This window comes from Nicotiana tomentosiformis, chromosome 2 (assembly GCF_000390325.3).
Source record: "Nicotiana tomentosiformis chromosome 2, ASM39032v3, whole genome shotgun sequence".
Classification (NCBI taxonomy): Eukaryota; Viridiplantae; Streptophyta; class Magnoliopsida; order Solanales; family Solanaceae; genus Nicotiana; species Nicotiana tomentosiformis.
The window spans coordinates 167482126-167503717 of record NC_090813.1 but is presented as its reverse complement, the minus strand read 5'-3'; the positions used below and the strand labels follow the sequence as shown (position 1 = coordinate 167503717).

Here is a 21592-nt window from a genome sequence, read left to right as displayed (position 1 = left end):
CAATCTTTAGCTAAATTGAAAAAGTCAACAAAAGTCAACCCTGGGCTCGCTTGTCAAAATCCGATATTCGGACCAAATTTCGATTACCCATTCACCCCCGAGCCCGACTATGAGAGTTGTTTTGAAATCCAACCTCAATTTGAGGTTGGATTTCAAAACAACTCACAAGGTCTAAATCTCAATTTTACAAAATCCTTAAATTCTACCCAAAATCCCTAATTTCTACCATGAAATACATATATTTGATGTTAAAAATTCATGAAAAGTAATTAAAATTGATTAAAAACTAGATAAAGATGCTAACTAATGAGTTTGGGAAGAAAACGTTCCTCAAAAACCGCCTCTAGAATGATTAGGATTGAAAAATGGTGTAAAATGAGCTAAGCCCCGAATTTTCAAACATTTACCCAGCTGCAGATGTTGTTCGCAATTGCGATATCCGCAAATGCTACACATTGATCGCAAATGCGATCAGTGCATCAGACCCACTGTAGTCGCAAATGCGACATATTTTTCACAAATGCGACTAGCCCCCAATCGCAAGTGCGAATAAATGCTTCGCATATGAGAAGCTGTCCTAAACGCTCAGGGGTCGCAAATGCGACCATAATATTCGCAAATGCGAATGCCCAAATCCGCAAAAGTGAACTTACCTTCGCAAATGCGACGACACCCAACCCAGCCCCTTTATCGCAGATGCGATCCATTGGCAGCAAAAGTGAGCTCGCAAATGCGAGATCTACAGACCTACACCAACAACACCTACTACCATCCATTCCAAAACTTCCCAAAACACATCCGAAACTTCCCTGAGCCCCACAGGCTCAAAACCGAACATGCACCTAAGTGTAATAACATCCTACAAACTTTCTCGCTACCTCAAATCATCAAAATAATATCAAATAACAAGAATCGATCAACAAAACTCAAGAATTTCAATTTTCACAATCTTTCACATAATGCGCTATGCGTTCGGTTACCCCAAACTCCAACCAAATGTGCATACAAGTTCAAAAATATCATACAAACCTACTAGAATCGTCAAAACACCGATCCGAGGTCTTTTATCAAAAATATTGACCGTGGTCAACTCTAGCCTCATTTTAAGTCAAAAATCATATTTTCTTTTAAATTTCACATAAAAGCTTTCTGAAAAGCGACACGGACCACATACACAAATTAATAAACATCAAATGAATCTATGGGGGGTCTCGAAATAGTAAAATTAAGGCTATTACTCAGAACGACCTATCGTATAGTCGCATAAATATATACAATTAATGGATATCAAATCGCATACTCATAGACCGAAGAAGATAACATGCTAAGGTATATGCATGTGCGAGTGTATAACTACATCTGAGATCAGGCGTATGCGCCATATAATAGCAAATATCATGCTCAAATAGGGAATCAACACTTACATATGATCTCTAGCATGATTCATAGAGTTTATGTAGTCATACAAAAATATAAATCATGATAGTAAGAAACACAATATCCAAATCAAGGAATAGCACAACCTAAAGACTATTCCAGTCATGAATCATACATAACACTCGTATATACGCTCGTCACCTCACATATATGTTGACTTTCACACTTTTCAATTAGGCAAACAATGTCATATCCTAAGGGTTATTCCCTCAACAAGATTAGGCAAGATACTTACCTCGTCCAGCTAGCCTTCAACCACAAATCGCATAGAAATCTTGCTCTAGCCCTCCAATCACGTAAATCCAAGCCAATCATCAACCAAGGAAGTCAAACAATGTTATAGAAAGCGATCTCAATCCTTAAAGCTTTGATTTTTGAAAAATTCCAAAAAGTCAACACGGGGTCGCGTGCCCGAAATCCAGAATTAATATCGAAATTCGATGACCATAATCTGCCGAGTCCAAATATACGATTAGATCCAAAACTGAGTCCACATCGATTCTCAAATCCCCAAAATACACTCACTTAAAGTATAGTCAAAACCCCAAATTTCATCTCAAAATTCTATATTTTGGGTGTTAATAATTCATGTAGATTTTTGAAATAATACAAAAAATAAATAGAAATTACTTACCCCAAAGTCTTGTATGAAAATCTCCAAGCAAAATCGCCCCTCTCCAAGTCTAGAGCTCAAAATGTAAGAGAAATGATTCAAAATCTAGAAATAACATCCTAAATACACTGCCCAGTAGTACCCTTCGCGAACGCGACCTTTGCTTTGCGTTCGCAAAGCACAAACCAAAGCTACTGACCAAATTCACTTCGCGATCGTGGCATTAACCTCACGATCGCAACATCAACCTCACGATCGCGATAGCCAACAGCCCCCCCACCTTCGCGAACGTGAAGGCAAAATTCTCCCCTGCCTGCTTTAACTCCTCGCGAACGCGACAACCACTCGCGAACGTGATACCCCTGGAACCAGCACTATGCGAACGCGACACTTTCTCGCAAACACAAAGAGAAACAAACCTAGCACCAAACATGCACTTCGTGAACGCATCGCTTTGACCGTGAACGCGAAGCACACTAACACCTGCTAAAAACCAGCAACTCCAACCATCACCAAAATGGTCCGAAACCACCCCGAATCACACTCGAGGCCCCACGGGACCCCATCCGATCATACCAACAAATCTAAATACATCATCCAAACTTATTCGAAGGCTCGAAACATTATAAATAACATCAAAACCAAGAATCGAAGATCAAAATCGTTCTTTTAACTTTTAAACCTGCAAATTTGTCGAACGCGTCCGAAACACACTTAGACATTCCAGATCACAACCAAACTTTAGACTTTCCAGATCACAACCAAACTTTGTACACAAGTTCCAATCAACTAAATAAACCTAATAAAATGTCTCAAAGCCACAATAAGAGTTTGATAATACCAAAGTCAACTCCTGGTAAAACCTATGAACTCTTCAATTTTTTAAATTGCCAACTTTTGACAAATAAAGCCAAAACCTTCTAGGAACATTCAAATTCAAATCCCAACATGCGCCCCGGTTCAAAATCATCATACGAAGGATTCATCAAATTACCAATCTGAGGGCGATTACTGAAAATCAACCGTTGGTCAATTCTTGCAATTTAAAACTTCCAAATTGAGAATCACTCTATCAAATACATCCTGAACCACTCGAAAGTCAAAACTAACCATGCGCGCAAGTCATAATAAACTGTGTGAGGCTGCTCACAGTCGCAAATCAAAGAACGAAATGCTAGAACTCAAAACGATAGTTATACGAGCTTATTTGGATTAATATTTGAATGGTCATTTCTTCAATCTAAAAAAACGAAAATCCAAATTGAAATTTTTATATTCGATGCAAACTGTCCGATGCCCCCGCTCCTACATGTTATTCTTTAGTTTGCAGGCATTAACTATTTAACTTATTAAAAAAAAAGAAAAAAAAACCAATACCTATCTCGCGGAGGTGCTTATTCAGCTACGTGTGTGTGTCACGGAAAAGATGGCGAAAGGGGCCCCGTAGATCCTCGATACGTTGTATCTACAACACCGGGAATTGGCTGTTATGTCTTTAATATGTAAAAAAACTCCCTACAAGTGTACCTTTCTTGTCTTTTCTCGCAGTACTGAAAAAGGCTTTTCCATATCTTTTGAATTTGGATTGAAGTGCTGGAAGTTGTAATAGGGTTCGACAGATCGTCAGCATTGTGTAAGTTCTTCACTTTTAGAAATTACCAGTTCTTTATTTGTGTAAGAATATTAGATTTTATCTGAAAGTGAGAACAGATCTTCATTCTTCAGTTTTGGATCTCTTTTCTTTTTGCCTGTTTGTGAAGGTGTTACTTTGCATAGGTGATATCGTTCATTATTTGGTGCTTTTGTTTGTCTTGAAGTGGTTTTTGGGAAAGGGTTTTGTATGTTAATTCCAGTTCTGAATTTTGTATTTAATTGTTACTTTTAAGTAATGGAAAGCAATTAATTTATGATCAGGAAATATGATGCCAGGGAATAGTTGTTTTGATTTGCAAGGCTCCATGAGGGCTAATCATCAACAGCTTCAGCATTATCAGTCTCATTCGAAACAAGGGGCAATTAATGCAAATTTCCCCCTCACTATAGGTAGTATGCAGCAGGACTGCAACCAGAATATTTCTTTGGCTGATCATAGTAAAGGCGAGAGGGGTAAGTCTGCAAGTGATGAAGATGAACCAAGTTTTACTGAAGATGGTCTCAATGACCTGAATAGGGGAAAAAAGGCAACCCCATGGCAGCGTGTGAAATGGACCGATCAGATGGTGAGGCTGTTGATAACTGCTGTTTCTTACATAGGCGAAGAGACTGCTGCAGAGTATGGTGGAAGAAGAAAATGCTCTAATTTGCATAAGAAAGGGAAATGGAAGTCAGTGTCAAAAGTCATGGCTGAAAGGGGTCATTTTGTTTCACCTCAACAGTGCGAGGATAAATTCAATGACCTAAACAAGAGGTACAAAAGACTCAATGAGATCCTTGGCAGAGGAACTTCCTGTGAGGTAGTTGAGAATCCTGTTCTTTTGGATATGCTGGATCACGTATCAGAGAAAGGAAAGGAGGAAGTTAGGAAAATCTTAAGTTCAAAGCATCTGCATTATGAAGAGATGTGTTCCTACCATAATGGGAACCGCTTACATCTGCCCCCAGACCTTGAACTGCAGCGTTCATTACGCTTGGCTCTTACAAGTAGAGATGAGCATGATGACAATGATGTTAGGAAGCACCTGCAAGATGACAATGATGAAGATGATCACGAAACTGACATGGTGGAGGATCAAGATGAGTATGAAGAGAGTCATAGCTTGCCTAGGGAGCACAGGTTACATGGGATGTCAGGAGGTTTTTCAAAGAGGATAAAACAATGCCAGGGTCATGAAATTGTTACTTTTGGTAATTCCTTGACTACTCTCGATGGTAATAGGACTTTCAGTTCTCAACCTCAGAAGGCAAACACTGATGCCAATCAAATGTTTTCCGAAGGCAACAAAGCTGATATTCTGCAGAAACAGTGGATGGATCATCGTTCGTTTCAGCTAGAAGAACAGAAGCTACAAATTCAGGCGCAAATGTTGGAATTGGAGAAAGAGCGTTTCAATTGGAAAAGATTTAGCAGGAAAAAGGACATTGAATTGGAAATGATGAGAATGGAAAATGAGAGGATTAAACTTGAGAATGAATGTATGGCATTGGAGTTGAAGCGAAAGGAAATGCTTGCTGACAATGTTTAGGCTGTTGCAGTTGCGAATGCTTAGCTGTATCAGGGAGTGTGCATCAAAGTTTACATTTCTTAGGGAAGAAGGAAAACCACCTCAGAATCAGGTCTTTTTATGATATTAACTGTACAAACTGCAAATTACTGCGTTGCCCAATGTCGGCTAATGCTCTTGCATGTATTCTAGAGCTAGCAGTTATCCTTGTATACTTGGTTGATGGCTTCTGATTGTATATTTTGAAAAGAGATCAATCCTGTAACTCTCTTGGGTTTTAGTATGTCCTTTCTCTTAATGACTGTATATGTCTTGCTTACCGTCTAAAAATGATATGCTTGTTGCAGGGTCCTCTTCAGAGCTGGTTCTAGGAAGTCCTCATTAGTTTTATCTGCTGATGTTTCTTACACACTATCAAACATAGCTCTATCATTGAGGAACTAGTGTGTGCATCGAATTTTCCTTTTTTTTAGGGCAGAAGGAACACCACTTCAGAGTCATGTTTTTCCTGCTATATTAACGGTACAAACTGCTTATTTAATGCTTCTCTCAATATTGGCTAATGTTCTTGCATGTATTTCAAATATAGCATTTGTATGTTGGCTAATCCTATTGTATGGATTTCAAAGCTAGCGTCTGTATGTCGGCTGATACTGGTTCCTGGACTTAAAAGCTAGCAGTCCTCTTTGTCATTCTAGTTGATGGGCTTCTAGTTCTATGTTTCGAAAAGGGATCTCAATCCTGTAAATCCATTGGAATTTTAGTTTGCTCTTCTCTTAAAGACAGTATATCTCTGGCATACCATCCATTGGTGATAAGCTAGCTGCAGGATCCTTTATGTAGCTGTCTCCAGGAAGCCCTCATTTAATCCTATCTATTAATATTTTCTACACCCCATCAAATACGGGTTTGTTTGAAGAATGTGTGTGATTTTCTTTTACATGACCTGAACTGTTGTCTTAAATTCCTTATTTAGGTTTTGATTTAAATATAACATCGTGGAGTGTGATGAAAGAACCTTTGGCATTTTAAAAAAGTTTACAGTTTATTGACTCCAAAAAGGTAGCAGGCTGAGGCAAGACATTTGAAAACTCAGAATGGTGTCAATTTGATGGGGCTGTTTTAGATTCCTGGTTGCCCGATCATATAAGTAGTTGACAGTATTAACATATTGCTGTAAAGTTTCACTTTATGTGTCATCTCTGTCCCTGGAATTTCCAACTCCCTATAACAACACTATAGCAGGGTGTTTGACCTCTTAAAGTAGCTTGCTAGGGATATTTTAAGGCAGTACCTTACATATATAAATGGCTTTTCCATTTGTGGTCTTCTGAGAAGCAAATTGTACTCATCTTGGAGTTTTGCAATGGAAAAGTTCATATTGGTGGATATACAAGGTATAATTTGATTATTTTTTCTTTCCTTATAAAAAAGGTATCATTTGATTACTGATTTATTCATTTCTTTATCCAATGTTGCTTCTGCTCTTAATTTCTCCAAGTTGATGTGTTTTGGTTTGAAGGAGATCTTTCTGGAAGTGCGGAAGTGTTTTCTTCTTTCGAATATCAGGTCAGTCATTTATTGAATTTTCATCTTTCGAATATCAGGTCAGTCATTTATTGAATTTTTGTTTGTAAAAAATATTTGTTATCCTTGGTTATTAGTATAAGTTTTTACCTTAGATCTACCTCCTTTACATTATAGTTTAGAATATCAAGTTATCATCTTGGACTAGTGTCGTTCTTTGTTTCTTTCTAGGGTACCCCTACTCTCCGCCCCCTTAGCTCAATGCAGCGGGGAGAAGTTCTTTAGTAATGGGTGAGGGGATGAGAAAGTGATGGAGCATGAAAATGTGCGATCTCTTTCTGGAGTGCACATATAGTTTAACAAATAGCATATATACGAAAATCACTACACACTTACGAACATGAGTACCATGTATCGATTTTGTATGACAAAGGTAGGCTAACTCTCATTGTTCCCATATTACCTTTTTTAACACAAAGAAGGTCAATGAGGGACACTCCCATGGGTCTCATTGAGCATATACATGAAGGTGAGACAACAAGTGGCTTTCCTAAGGGCTAAGGCTATGGACCTTGGCATTCACACCTTTGTTGAGTAGTCACATGTTTTAACTGAGACAATCTCTCATATCCCATATCTTCTGTATATTTAATAGGAAAAGTCTTTCTTTATAAATTGAGTGTTCTATTTTGTCATAATGAAAACTACAATGACTAAGTGTTGCACTAAAGCTTAACATAAAGGCAGAAACATGATGGCAAAATTGCTACTAATATCATATTGAAACACAGAAAGCTGTGTTCTAAATTAATTGATGCAAGAATTAACATATACAAACAGTATTACATATCTAAAGAAGGAACAATGATAGCCAAATAGTACAAGTACAATTTTACTTTGTCTTCAAAAAGCACGAGTACAATTTTTCACCAAAAGCATGTAATGCAGAGAGCATTTATAGGAGTGATTTCGAATAGAAAAGACGAAACAACTATGACCAAATGGTGTAAACCTTTAGAAGCAGGAGAAGTCATAAAAGCTATTTTCTCCTTCAAACCCTTTGGAGAAAAGGACGCCCAATGGCCCTCAAATTTTTTTATTAGCCTATGTTTTTCCTATTGACCCGAAATGGCCTTTAAGTCCAATTTATTGACAAGTTATAGCCACTATTTTCAATGCATAGATTTTCCTCCTCTTGGGCCGCCAATAGCTCATTAAATTGAACTCAATCTAATGATCAATGAATAAATAGGGGTAAGAGTTATTCAATTGTGGAATAGTAACAAACTATTTCCTTTTTTTTTGGATGTATTTGAAGCGATTTATTAAGTATGTAGCCTCTCATCCCCTCCCCCAAGAAAAAATTCGATCAATTCACACTCTCACTATATAAGTTATTATAGTATAAATAATTTTGTTTTTTACTATTTCGCAAATGAAGAAAATATAAGGGGTTGTACTAGTTGAAGTGGCCATAATTTTTTAATTTCTATCAATCCCTCTATGTAAAAACCCTCTTTCTCAGGTTTTCTTTGTTTTAAGATAGTATCGTATGAGAACACGAAGAAGAAGAAGACAGAATAATAAAAAAAAGGGAGATGTAAATAATAATAAATACACAAATACCATGCGACCATTATTTGTAGATGAGTGGCAACATTTCTCAGAAAAGTATGATGGCCGCAAAAGAAGAAAATTGTGCGGCCATTGTTCCAAAATCAATATCAATCATACGTTGAAAATTTGTCTATTTGCAGGATAAAAAGAGCTAACCTAACAAAGTCGAGGACATTCGTTAGTCTTGTACCTAAACCCTCAGTGTCCTGTCATTATCTTCTCTTTTAATTGTGGTTGGAAGATACAAGTATAATTTCATATAAAAGTTTTATATATACATTGTATAAAAGGTATATATACATTGTTATATGTATATACATTGCATTCTGTATAACAATGTGTATAACTATTATATATAGACTGTTATATAGTGTATAAAATTTATATATACACTATTATACATTTTATAATTTTTTTTTATATAAAGTGTAAATTAAATTTTGCAATGTATCCCTAATGTATCGTTAATGTATTCTGTGCACTTTTATGTATCCAAAGTATATAGACTGTTCAACGATGTATAAAATGTATATATTATTCTACGATATATAAAAATTGTATATACACTATTATACATTGTATAAAGTTTGTATATAAAGTATATCATGCATTTTGCAGTGTATTCCTAATATATCATTAATGTATCCCGAGTGTTTTGTGTATTGTATATACTGTTCTACGATATATATATATATTATGTATAAAAAATATACATAATGTAGAACGTGTGTACAGAGTGTACAATGCATACATCACCTTCTTCTTCTTCTTTTTATATTATGGATATTTTTGCATATACAATATCACATACTTTTATTGGCGGGTCAATTTGAGCAAATCCAAACTAGCCAATTTATAAGCTTGGGTCATTAGCAGTTTATATAGCCCAATAATTGACCAGTAAAAAGAAAAGCTTATCAAAACATTAAAAAGAAATTTGTGTATTTATTCGGTTAGATATAGTATGAAAGAATTAAAACTCTGTTAAAACAAAGAAACTTTTGCCGGTTTGATTAGATTTAAACATATTATAAAAGAACAAACAAACAAATGAAAATTAATGTTGGATTGGGTACTTTCAAATAAAAGGGTAAGTTATGAAACATGTTATCCTTGTAGCTTGGAACTAGAATTAAAAGAACAACTCAAATAAAAGACAAAACAAACGGAATATAATAGTACAAAGAAGATAAACTCGAGCCATTATAAAAGAGCGATTTTTTGTCAGCATGCGGTGGATTTGGGCTACCCGTTATAATTTGTTTGGGGCTATGAATTGTCTAACTTAATTTATGGCTACCGAATGCCATTTATTTTCACCGCCGGCTAAATGTGAACATAGCCCAACCCTTTAAAGCTCTTGGGCCCATGGATTTCACCTTTTTTTAAATAAAAAATACTGACATATTGTAGGACCTCCTGCTATTCAATTTGCAGAAATGTTTTTAATACTCAACACCATCTTTGTCTAATTCCACTTGCAAATAAAATCTGCCCCTTTCTCAACACCATTATCAGTCCCTTCCAGTCAACTTTTATTAAGGATAAGAGAGCATGAGACCATTGTTGTTCAGGAAATTATCTCCAAATTTTGGAAAAGGAACGGTTCTAAAGCAGATAAGATTTTAAAAATAAATTTTGAAAAGGCTTTTGATCGTCTAGAATGGTTCTTCATTTACCGTATCCTTCACTATTTTTAGTTTCTTCCCTTGCTAACGAAACTTATCATGAACTGCATTAGCTCAAGTAGTATATCAGTACTGGTTAATGGGAACATCAGTAGATACTTCAACCCTAGCAGAGGTATTCGACAGGGATATCCTATGTCTCTATCCATCTTTATCCTTTGTATGAGAATATTTTCACGTCTTATTTGCCACCAAGTTGATATCAGAAAATGGGATCCTATAAGAATTGGCAGGAGAGGGCTGGATATCTCCCATATTTTCTTTGCAGATGACCTCACTCTTATATGAAAAGTGAATATGAAGAGCTGTTAAACTATTTTTAGTAGCCTGTCTATGTCTTATAGATAAATCAGAAATCCTCTTCTCCAATAAATGTTGCTCTCAAGTTGCAAAAGAGGTAGCAAATCTATTAGGTATTAATGTTAGTAACTCCTTTGGCAAATATTTGGGTTTCCCTATCTTGCCCGGGAAACCCAAGGCGTCGGACCAGTGCCGGCCCAAGGGTAAGGCTGTTAAAGCAGCTGCTTTGAGCCTCATAATTTTTGGGTCCCCAAAATTTTCTAATAGGTTATATATTAATTTATTTTTAGAAGAATATTTAGTGCTTTAAATGAGAAAGTATAAATTTTCATAATAAAAAAAAAGGATTAAATTGTTGATCATAAATTGAGAAAAATATCTTTTTGGGAATCACTCTCTAGACCATAAATTGAGAAAGGATTCGATTATTAATTCATAACTCAAAAAGGTTAGAACTTTAATACAGTCCCACAACGTGTATATCTCAAAAGAAATTAAATGGATTAGATAAAATTATTAATAACTTTGCATATGAAAAACTAGAAATATAGAATTTAAATGAAATTATATATGAATTTTTTCTTTTATATAAAAAATGGTCTCTCATTAAATTTTTATTTTAGGCCTCCATATTTATTGAGTTCCTGGATCGAACTTCCAGTTTATTATTGATAGAATGCACACTAGACTAGTCAACTGGAAAACTAAATTCTTAAATATAGCTGGCAAGGCTACATTGGCACTTTCCACCTTTAATGCAATTCCTAGTCATTACATGCAATATACGTCTTTCCCGCAAAACATTATTCAACAAATTGATAAAATTCAAAGAGATTTTATTTCGGGAGACACTGATGAAGCCAAGCGCCTACACCTTATTGGTTGGAATGCCATTACTAAGCCTAAAGAAGGAGGGCTGGGATTAAGAACTATTAAAGCTAAGAATACCATACTCCTTAGTCATTCCATAGCTCCCTGGGCAAATGCCCTTATTACTAAGTATGTCTCTTGGAAGTCTATGTTAACTACTTTCTTTGTGTGGAAAAGCATTTTAATAGGCTGAAATTTGTGTGCTAAAGGAATTTTATGGTCCCCTAGTCGAAACTCTAAATTGGACATCTGGCACTTCAGATGGAATTCCTTTCCTCCCTGCTCTTAGGAATTGTATCGAGGGTCCCCTAAATAAGAATGATTATCTAATTAAAATAAAGGATCTCTCCAATAACAACACATGAGATCTTTCAAAGCTCTCATTTGAACTACCAAAAGAAATAACTGACAGAATTAACACCCTTACTCTTCCTATTCATAAAAATGTTTGTGACATGCCTCTAAACTCCTAATAAAAATGGCATTTTCACCACTAAATAATGCTTTAAATTGTCAAGCTACTGAGAAAGACTTCATATGGATTTAGAAGTTACATTGCCCAATATATGGTAATGCTCTAGAATCTTACTTTTAGGATCGTAATGACACTTAATCTCTAATACTAGGTAAACTTAGCACATGTTGAGAATTTAATAAAAATAAATGACTAAGATATTAATTTAAACTCATAAATGACATAATAAAAGCCCGAACAGAACAACAGTCATACAATCCCAAAACCGGTAATACATAGTCATAAGCTCCACTGCGAGTTCACTAGAAACCTCTGGTACAATATTGTTTGGAAATAAAAGAAACATTAGCATATGATCATTAGAAGGTGACTCCTAGGCCTGCGAGCGTCAAGCAGGTATACCTTGAATTCTCCGCAATGTCTGAATCAACTCATTAGTGTCCGACATGGGCAGAGGTACCTGAATCTGCACAAAAATGTGTAGAAGCATAGAATGAATACACCACAACGGTACCCATTAAGTATCAAGACTAACATCAGTGGAGTAGTGACGAGGTCAAGTCAATACACTCACTAGACATATAAACTTGTGCAGAATGTAAATATAAAGCTAACAACAGAAAGTAAAAGCAATAAATGATAACAAGGCAGAATATTAATATAAGGCTAACCACAAAAAGTAAAAGCAATAAATGACAACAAAGAGTTAACATATGCTAACAATAACAAATAATAAAAAATAATTAAACATAAATCAAAGGAAACAATAACCGTTCAAATAAAATGGCCGTTCCAACATAGAATGTACAACAAAAATCACCCCAAGATACCACACCTCATAATCACATTTCACAAGCCACAAATCACAAATCTTCCATGTATCTCCGCGTGAGCCTTGCATTTATTTTAAAAATATTTTTTTCAAAATAGCTTTACGCGCTTTAGCCCCCTTATCTCGCCGCATGTGCTTCAAATGAAGTAATTTCCCTTACTAGCAACACACGCATAAATTCCCCTTATCTTGCCGCATGCACATCAATATCACCACCCTTATGCCGCCGCATGCGCATCTCATCACAACACAATAATCAACTCGAACCACACGTGCCCATATGCCTCAATATTGTCAAAACAACAATACCAATACCACAACAATGCATAGCCCGCGGCTCAACAACAATGTATACAAAAGTCTCAATAATCACACAATGAAAAGGAAGAATAAACTCAACAATGAAAGATATTCCATATAATAACAACTTCAATTGAATGCATATAAGAATAAACTCGACAATGAAAGATATAACATGTAATAACAACTTCAATTAAATGCATATAAGAATAAACTCAACAATGAAAGATATAACATGCAATAACAACCTCAATTAAATCCATATAAGTAACCTAAGAGTCTAAACTGGTCAATTTCCACATATAAGCCCATGTACACACTCGTAACCTCATGTACACATCTTTCACATAATTCAAATAATACAATTAAACCAAATCCTACGGGGTAGTTCCCCCCCACAAAGTTAGGAAATATACTTATCTCAACTAGGACAAATTAACACTTAAAAATAGATTTTCCTTTAAAATTCGCCTTCGCATGACTCAATTCTAACAAAAAACAACTTAATATCATCAAACAATGCAAGAGAAACCAATTTCGATGGATAAAGTTAAGATTTTCACACAATTCCCCAAAACTCAACAAAAGTTAACCCCGGGTTCGCCCGCTCGAAATCTGAATCCAAGGGTAGAGCTTGACTACCCATAACCCCACGAGTCCATATATGTGTATTATTTTCAAATTCGAGTCCAATTCGACTCTCAAATCTCAAATTTTTATTTTTCAAAACATAGACAAAATCCCCCAAAATTTCCTTTCAAATTCCATGGATTAGAGGTTAAATCTCATATATAATCATGTAATACAATTAAAATTGGTTCAAAATCACTTACTTAATAGTTGTATGTGAAAACCCATCCTCAAAATCGCCTCCTACCGAGTATAGGGTTCTAAAATGTGATAACTGAAGCTAGGTCCCGTATTCAAGATCTTTTGTTTTAGGTGAAGAAGTTGCAAAAGCGACAATTGTGAACCCTCGCAGATGCAGATATTCCATTGTAAATGTGACACCTGACAACCCCAAGGAAAGTTGCAAATGCGTCACTGACTTCACATTTGCGATGTTAGTCCCTTTTGCAAATGCGAGCTACCCAACCAAAGGCCAACCTTCACAATTGCGATCAAGATGTTACAATTGCGATATCTCATATTGCCCTGCCAACTTCGTAAATGCGATGCTGGTGCTCACAATTGCGATAACTGCAACACCAGCACTCCAGCAACCTGGAACAAGTTCAAACCAATCCCAAACACATCTGAAACTCACCTGAGCCTTCGGAGCTCCACACCAAACAATCACAGAAGTCTAAAAATATCATACAAACTCGTACACACGATCAAAACACCAAAATAACATCCGGATCTATGAATCGAACACCAAAACACATAAAAATTAATAGGAAACTCAAGAATCGCTAGAATCACAACCATGCAGCAGATTACTATTAAACCAACTCGGAATGACACCAAACTTTGCAGACAAGTTTCAAATAACAAAACGGATCTATTCCAAGTCTCGAAACTAGAATTCGAATCCGATAGCCATAAAGTCAACCTACGGTCCAACTTAAGGAATGTCTAAACTTTCAAATTGCCAACTTTCGGCAAAATAAGTCAAATCAACCTAGAAACCCCTGAATTCACTTTCAGGCATACGCCTAAGTACAAAATCACTATACGAACCTATTGGAGCTATCAAAACACCGTTCTAGGGTCGTGTTCACAAGATTCAAACCTCGGTCAACATTTTCAACTTAAGCTTCTAAACCAAGAATTAAAGGATCCAAATCATTCCAAAACTTCCCCGAAACGAAACGAACCATCCCCGCAAGTCATAAAACTACAAAATACACATAAGGGAAGTCCCAAAAGAGGAAATAGGGCTAAAATACGCAAAACGAACGATCGGATCGTTACATTTCCCCCTCTTAAAGCAAATGTTCATCCTCGAACGTGCATATAGACATACCTGAAGTGCCAAAAAGGTGAGGATAAGGACTTCGCATATCGTGCTTGGTCTCCCAGGTCGCCTCCTCAACTGGTTTACCCCTCCATTGTACCTTTATTAATGCAATGTTCTTTGACCTCAACTTTAGGACCTGCATTTCCATGATAGCCATTGGTTCCTCAACATAAGTCAAATCCTTGTCCAATTGGACTGAGATGAAATCTAATACATGTGAAGGATCACCATAATACTTTCGGAGCATGGAAACAGGGAACACTGGGTGAACTCCCGAAAAGATGGGTGGAAATGCAAGTCTGTAGGCCACCTCGCCAACTCTCTCAAGGATCTCAAAAGTACCAATATACTGAGGGCCCAGCTTGACCTTCTTTCCGAACCTCACACACCTTTCATTGGTAAAACTCTGAGAAGAACCCTCTCTCCTACCATGAATGCAATATCACAAGCCCTCCGATCAACATAACTCTTCTGCCTAGACTGTGTTGTACGAAGCCGATCCTGAATCAACTTCACTTTTTCCAAGACACCTCTAACCAAATCAGTGCCCAATAACCTAGCCTCCCCAGGCTCGAACCAACCAACTGGAGAACAACACCACCTCCCATATAAGGCCTCATAAGGAGCCATATGGATACTCGATTGGTAGCTGTTATTGTAGGCGAACTCTAATAGCGGTAGGAACTGATCCCATGAACCCCTGAAATCAACAACACATGCACGTAACATGTCTTCCAATATCAGATTAGTTGCTTGAACTGTCTGTCCGTATGGGGATGAAATGTCGTGTTCAACTCGACCTGGGTGCCTAACTCGCCCTACACAGCTCTCCAGAAATACGATGTAAACTGCGTTCCTCGATTGGAGATAATAGACACAGGCACACTATGAAGACGAACAATCTCATGAATATAAATTCGAGCCAGCTGCTCTAAAGAGTAGGTAGTCATGACTGGAATAAAATGTGCAGACTTGGTTAGCTTGTCCACAATGACCCACACTGCGTCGAATTTTCTCAAGGTCCTTGGAAGTCCAACTACAAAATCCATGGTGATGCGCTCCCACTTTAATAGCTCTAACCGCTTCCATTGCCTGAAGTTCAGATCCATTTGCTTAAATAAGTGCTATAGACTCATGTGATCTGTGAATACCTCAAAAGACATGCCTTAGAGATAGTGCCTCCTAATCTTCAACACGTGAACAATGGTTGCCAACTCTAAATCATTTACTGGGTAGTTCTTCTCATGGGACTTCAACTGACACAAAGTATAAGCAATCACTCTACCCTCTTGCATCAATACACACCTAACGCCTATCCGCAAAGCATCACAATAAACTGTATAAGAACCCGATACTGAAGGTAAAACCATAATTGAAACTGTGGTCAAGGCAGTCTTGAGCTTTTGAAAGCTCTCCTCACACTCGTCAGACCATATAAATGGGAACCTTTTTGAGTCAACCTGGTCAAGGGAGTTGTGATGGATGAAAAACCATCCACGAAACGATGATAATAACCAGCCAAGCCTAGAAAACTCCGGATCTCGATAGCAGAAGATGGTTTGGGCTAACTCTGAACTGCCTCTACCTTCTTCGGATACACCTTAATCCCCTCACTAGACACCACATGGACCAAAAATGCCACCGAATCAAGGCAAAACTCACACTTGGAGAATTTAGCTTATAACTTCTTCTTCCTCAAGGTATGGAGCACGATCCTCAGGTGCTGCTCATGATCCTCCTGACTGCGAGAATACACCAATATGTCGTCAATGAACACAATGACAAAAGAATCAAGATATGACTGGAATACACTGTTTATCAAGTGCATAAATGCTGCTGGGGAATTGGTCAGCCCAAATGACATCACAAAAAACTCATAGTGGCCATAGCCAGTCCTGAAAGCCATCTTCAGAATGTTTGAAGCCTGGATCTTCAGTTGATAATAGCCCGACCTCAAGTCAATCTTCGACAATACTAGAGCACCCTGAAGCTGATTGAACAAATCATCAATACACGGTAGTGGGTACTTGTTCTTGGTTGTAACCTTGTTCAGCTGCCTGTAATCAATACATCCTCATAGAGCCGTCTTTCTTCTTCACAAATAGAATTGGAGCACCCCAAGGCGAGACACTCGGACGAATGAAACCCTTATTAAGCAACTCTTGAAGCCGTTCCTTTAACTGTTTAAGCTCAAATGGTGCCATGCGATATGGTGGAATAGAAATGGACTGAGTGCTCGGCACCAGGTCAATACCAAAATCGATATCCCTATTGGGCAGCATGATCGATAAGTCTACTGAAAACACATCTGGGAAATCTCTCACTTCTAGAATTGATTTAACCGTAGGAGTATCAGCACTGACATCCCTCACAAAGGCAAGATATGCTAAGCACTCCTTCTCAATCATTCATTGCTCCTTAAGAAAGGACACCACCATGCTAGGAACATAATCCAATGTACCTCTCCACTCCTACCATGGAAAACCCGACATAGCCAATGTCACAGTCTTGGCGTGACAATCTAGAATAGCATAACATAATGAGTAGCTGAAGGTCAACCCTAGTCTCATAACTCCTGATAGTTACCAAACACGACTGATAGACACGATCTACCATAATAGAATCCCTAACAGGCGTAGACACATATACAAGGGCACTCAACGCATCACGAGATATATCGAAATATGAAGCAAAGTAAGATGACGCATACAAATATGTGGAACCCGGATCAAATAAAATTGATGTATCCCTATGACAGACCGGAACAATACTTGTGATCACAATAGCTAATGCAAAAGCATCGGTCCTTCCTGGAAAAGCATAGCAACATGCCTGGCCTCCCCCTCTAGGATGACCTCTACCCGCCTGACCTCCACCCCTAGCTGGTGGTGCAGGTGGAGTGGCAACTAGAGTAGACACCATAGCTTGTGAACCTTGTGGAGCCTGCGGACCCTGTGGAGGTGCACCCCTCCTATGTCTGGGACAGTCCCTCACCATATGTTTAGTATCACCACACTCGAAATAATCTCTCTGTGGGCGTGAATGCTGGAACTGAGTCTTACCCGATCGGCTAGAATGACCGCTAAAAACACCCCGTGCGGGAGGTACACTACAAATTTGCTGTGCATAATGGGCGATCTGAGACCTTGGAATAGTTGGAGTACTGTGAGTAGCCGAAAGCGCAGAATCAATCAGTCGACTAACATAACCTCTGCCATGACGAGCTGAAACTACAACGCGGGAACTATTAAATCCTCCAGAATCTCAAGGCTTCTTGCCCTCCCTATCCTCCCTCTCATGGTCACGAATATGCTCCATCCTCCGAGCGATCTCCACAACCTGCTGAGGCGAAGTCTCCATATCCAAATCTCATGCCATACTGAATCTAGGTCCATAACTGAGCTCCTCGATAAATATGTGGACTTGCTCTCTGACTGTAGAAACCAAAGCAGGTGCATGACGAGAGAACTCACTGAACCTCATGGCATACTCTGACATAGTCATAGTCTCCTCATGCAATCGTTCGAACTCTGTGCGCCACGCATTCCAGAGGGTCTGAGGAACAAACTCCCTCAAAAATTGATCTGAAAATTGAGCTCAAGTGAGTGGCGTTGCATCAACTAGCCTACCCTCCTCGTAAGCCTGCCACCACCTATATGCCGACCTCATCAGCTGGAATATAGTAAAGGAGACCCCACTCACCTCCACAATGCCCATGGTGTGCAGAATACGGTGACACTGGTCTAGAAAACCCTATGCATCCTCGGTAACTACGCCACTGAAAGTAGGAGGATCATACTTATTGAACCTCTCAAGCCTCCTCTAATGCCACTCGCCTGACCTTAGGCTGAACCGCGATGATAGGCTATGCTGGCATAGCACCCAGAACATGATCAATATGGTCCCACTACTCTAGGGTACGGACCGCTGGATTCTGAGCTCCTCCCCTAGCCTGAGATATAGCTGGTGCAACTGGGATCAATCCTGCATGAGCTAAAATATCGAACATTCTAGGAAAAGGTGCCAAGGTCTCTTGGAGTCCACGGGTAGCAACAGGCACCTCGGGTGCCTGCCCCCCAATTGGAGCTACTGGTGGCTTCTTAGTCGCTGCTCTGGCAGTTGCTGTAGTTGTGGCACGTGCCCCTCCTCGGCGTCTACCTCGGCCTAGGTGCCTCTCGCTATTCTAGTAAGGGGCGAGGGTGCTTGCTTAGCTGATCCTATAGTGCGTGTCCTCACCATCTGTGATAGAATAGAAAGACAAAAGCTCAGATTCCGAAAACAACAAATCCGCACGATAAGTAATGAAAGAAGTGTAATTTCCTAATAGTTCCGTAGCCTCTCGAAGATAAGTTTAGACGTCTCTGTACCGATCCGCAAGAATCTACTAAACTTGCTTATGACTAGTAGCACCTATGAACCTAGGGCTCTAATACCAACTTGTCACGATCCCAGAATCCCACCTTTAGGATCGTGATGGAACCTAGTTTCTAAGACTAGGCAAGCCGAGTATATGTTGAGAATTTAAGAGAAATAAATAACTTATCTATTAATTTAAACTAATAAATGACATAATAAAAGCCCAATCGGAAGAACAGTCATACAATCCAAAAATCGGTAGTACAGAGTTATAAGCTCTACTACAAGTTCATTAGAAACCTCAAGTACAATACTGTTTGAAAATAAATGAAACAGTAGTATATGATCACTAGAAGGTGACTCTGAGGCCTCCGAGTGTCAAGAATCTCCGCGATATCTAAATCAAGTCACTAGCGTCCGACACGGGCAAAGGTACCTGAATTTGTACAAAAATTTGTAAAAAACGTAGTATGAGTACACCACAACGGTACCTAGTAAGTATCAAGACTAACCTCGGTGGAGTAGTAACGAGGTCAAGTCAAGACACTCACTAGACATGGAAACCTGTGCAGAATATTCATATAAAGCTAACAACTGAAAGTAAAAGCAATAAATGACAAGGTAGAATATTAATATAAGGCAAACCACGAAACGCAGAAGCAATAAATGACAATAAAGAGTTAACATATGCTAAATACAACAAATAATAAAAAAAGTTAAAAATACAAGTGAAATAAATCAAAGGAAACAATAACCGTTCAAATCAATAAGCCATTCCAACATAGATGTGCAACAAGAATCACCCCGAGGTAACACCTCATAATCAATTTCACAAGTTACAAATCACAAATCTTTCTTATATCGCCACGTGAGCCTTGCATTTATTTTAAAAACATTTTTCCCGAAATAGCTTCATGCGCTTTAGCCCCCTTATCTCGCCGCGTGTGCTTCAAATGAAGTAATTTCCCTTACTAGCAACACGTACATAAATCCCCCTTATCTCGCCGCATACACATCAATATCACCATCCTTATGCCGCCGCATGCGCATCTCATCACAACACAATAATCATCTTTGGGTGCACATGGGTTAAAGCTTTCTTCTTCTTCTTAGAAAGAGCCGCATAAACATCACATGTGTCCATATGCCTCAATATTGCCAAAACAACAATACCAATGCCACAACAATGCATAGCCCACAGCCCAACAACATTGTATACAAGAATATCAACAACACAACGAAACGGAAGAATAAACTCAACAATGAAAGATATTCCATGTAATAACAACTTCAATTGAATGCATATAAGAATAAACTCGACAATGAAAGATATAACATGTAATAACAACTTCAATTAAATGCATATAAGAATAAACTCGACAATGAAAGATATAACATGCAATAACAACCTCAATTAAATCCATGTAAGTAACCTAAGAGTCTAAACATGTTAATTTCCACATATAAGCCTGTGTATACACTTGTTACCTCATGTACACGTCTTCCACATAATTCAAATAGTGCAATTAAACCATTTCATATGGGGTAGTTCCCCACACAAAGTTAGGGAAGATACTTACCTCAACTAGGCCAAATCAACACTCAAAAATGGCTTTTCCTTTATAATTTGCCTCAGCACGACTCAAATCTAACAAAAAACGACTTAATATCATTAAACAATGCAAGAGAATCCAGTTTCAATTGATAAAATTATGATCTTTACACAATTCCCCAAAAGTCAACAACTATCAACCCGGGGCTCACCTGGTCAAAACTCTAATCCAAGGGTAGATCTCGACTACCCATAACCCCATGAGTCCATATATGTATTTTATTTTCAAATTTGAGTCCAATTCGACTCTTAAATCTCAAATTTTCGTCTTTCAAAATATAGACAAAATCCCCCAAAATGTCTTTTCAAAATCCATGTATTAGAGATTAAATCTCATAAATAATCATGTAATATAATTGAAATTGGTTCAAAATCACTTACCCAATAGTTGTATGTGAAAATCCCTCCTCAAAAAACCAAACAGGGTCCTAAAATGTGATAAATAAAGCTAAGTCCTGTATTTCAGCTCTTTTGCTTAGGTGCAAAAGTCGTAAAAGCGACCTCGAAATTATGGATATTCCATCGCAAATGCGGCACCGACAAGCCCAAGAAAAGTCGCAAATGTGACACTGACAAGCCCAAGAAAAGTCGCAAATGTGACACTGACTTCGCATTTGCAACTTCAATCCCTTTCGCAAATGCGACCTGTTAGTTGCAAATGTGAGCTACCCATCCAAAGGCCAACCTTTGCAATTGCGATTCCTCTACCAACTTCACAATTGCGATGCTGGTGCTTGCAATTGCGATAACTGCATCACCAACACACCAGCAACCTAGAACAATTTCAAACCAATTCGAAATACGTCCGAAACTCACCCGAGCCCTCGAGGCTCCATATCAA

At 38.1% G+C, this 21592-nt stretch overlaps 3 protein-coding genes across 4 annotated transcripts; 1 reads left to right on the top strand and 2 right to left on the bottom strand.

Moving 5' to 3' along the window:
• The first annotated feature begins 3419 nt into the window (after positions 1–3419).
• On the top strand, positions 3420–5509 carry LOC104087550 (uncharacterized). 2 transcript variants are annotated; one of them, XM_009592059.4, is made up of 2 exons: positions 3420–3683; positions 3980–5509. In XM_009592059.4, the coding sequence occupies exon 2, from the start codon at positions 4009–4011 to the stop codon at positions 5230–5232; it is 1224 nt and encodes a 407-aa protein (XP_009590354.1). In that variant the 5' UTR covers positions 3420–3683; positions 3980–4008; the 3' UTR covers positions 5233–5509. The 2 variants fall into 2 exon arrangements, with proteins under 2 accessions (XP_009590354.1, XP_009590352.1); XM_009592057.4 differs by having other exon boundaries at positions 3421–3683; positions 3965–5509.
• Positions 5510–13949: 8440 nt separating this feature from the next.
• LOC138906037 (uncharacterized) lies at positions 13950–15413 on the bottom strand. Its single transcript, XM_070194556.1, has 3 exons — positions 15173–15413; positions 14790–14990; positions 13950–14044 (listed from the first exon to the last, which is right to left on the bottom strand). The coding sequence occupies exons 1-3, from the start codon at positions 15411–15413 to the stop codon at positions 13950–13952; spliced, it is 537 nt and encodes a 178-aa protein (XP_070050657.1).
• Positions 15414–15601: 188 nt separating this feature from the next.
• On the bottom strand, positions 15602–17780 carry LOC138906036 (uncharacterized). Its single transcript, XM_070194555.1, has 3 exons — positions 17370–17780; positions 15963–16243; positions 15602–15875 (listed from the first exon to the last, which is right to left on the bottom strand). The coding sequence occupies exons 1-3, from the start codon at positions 17778–17780 to the stop codon at positions 15602–15604; spliced, it is 966 nt and encodes a 321-aa protein (XP_070050656.1).
• Positions 17781–21592: the final 3812 nt, after the last annotated feature.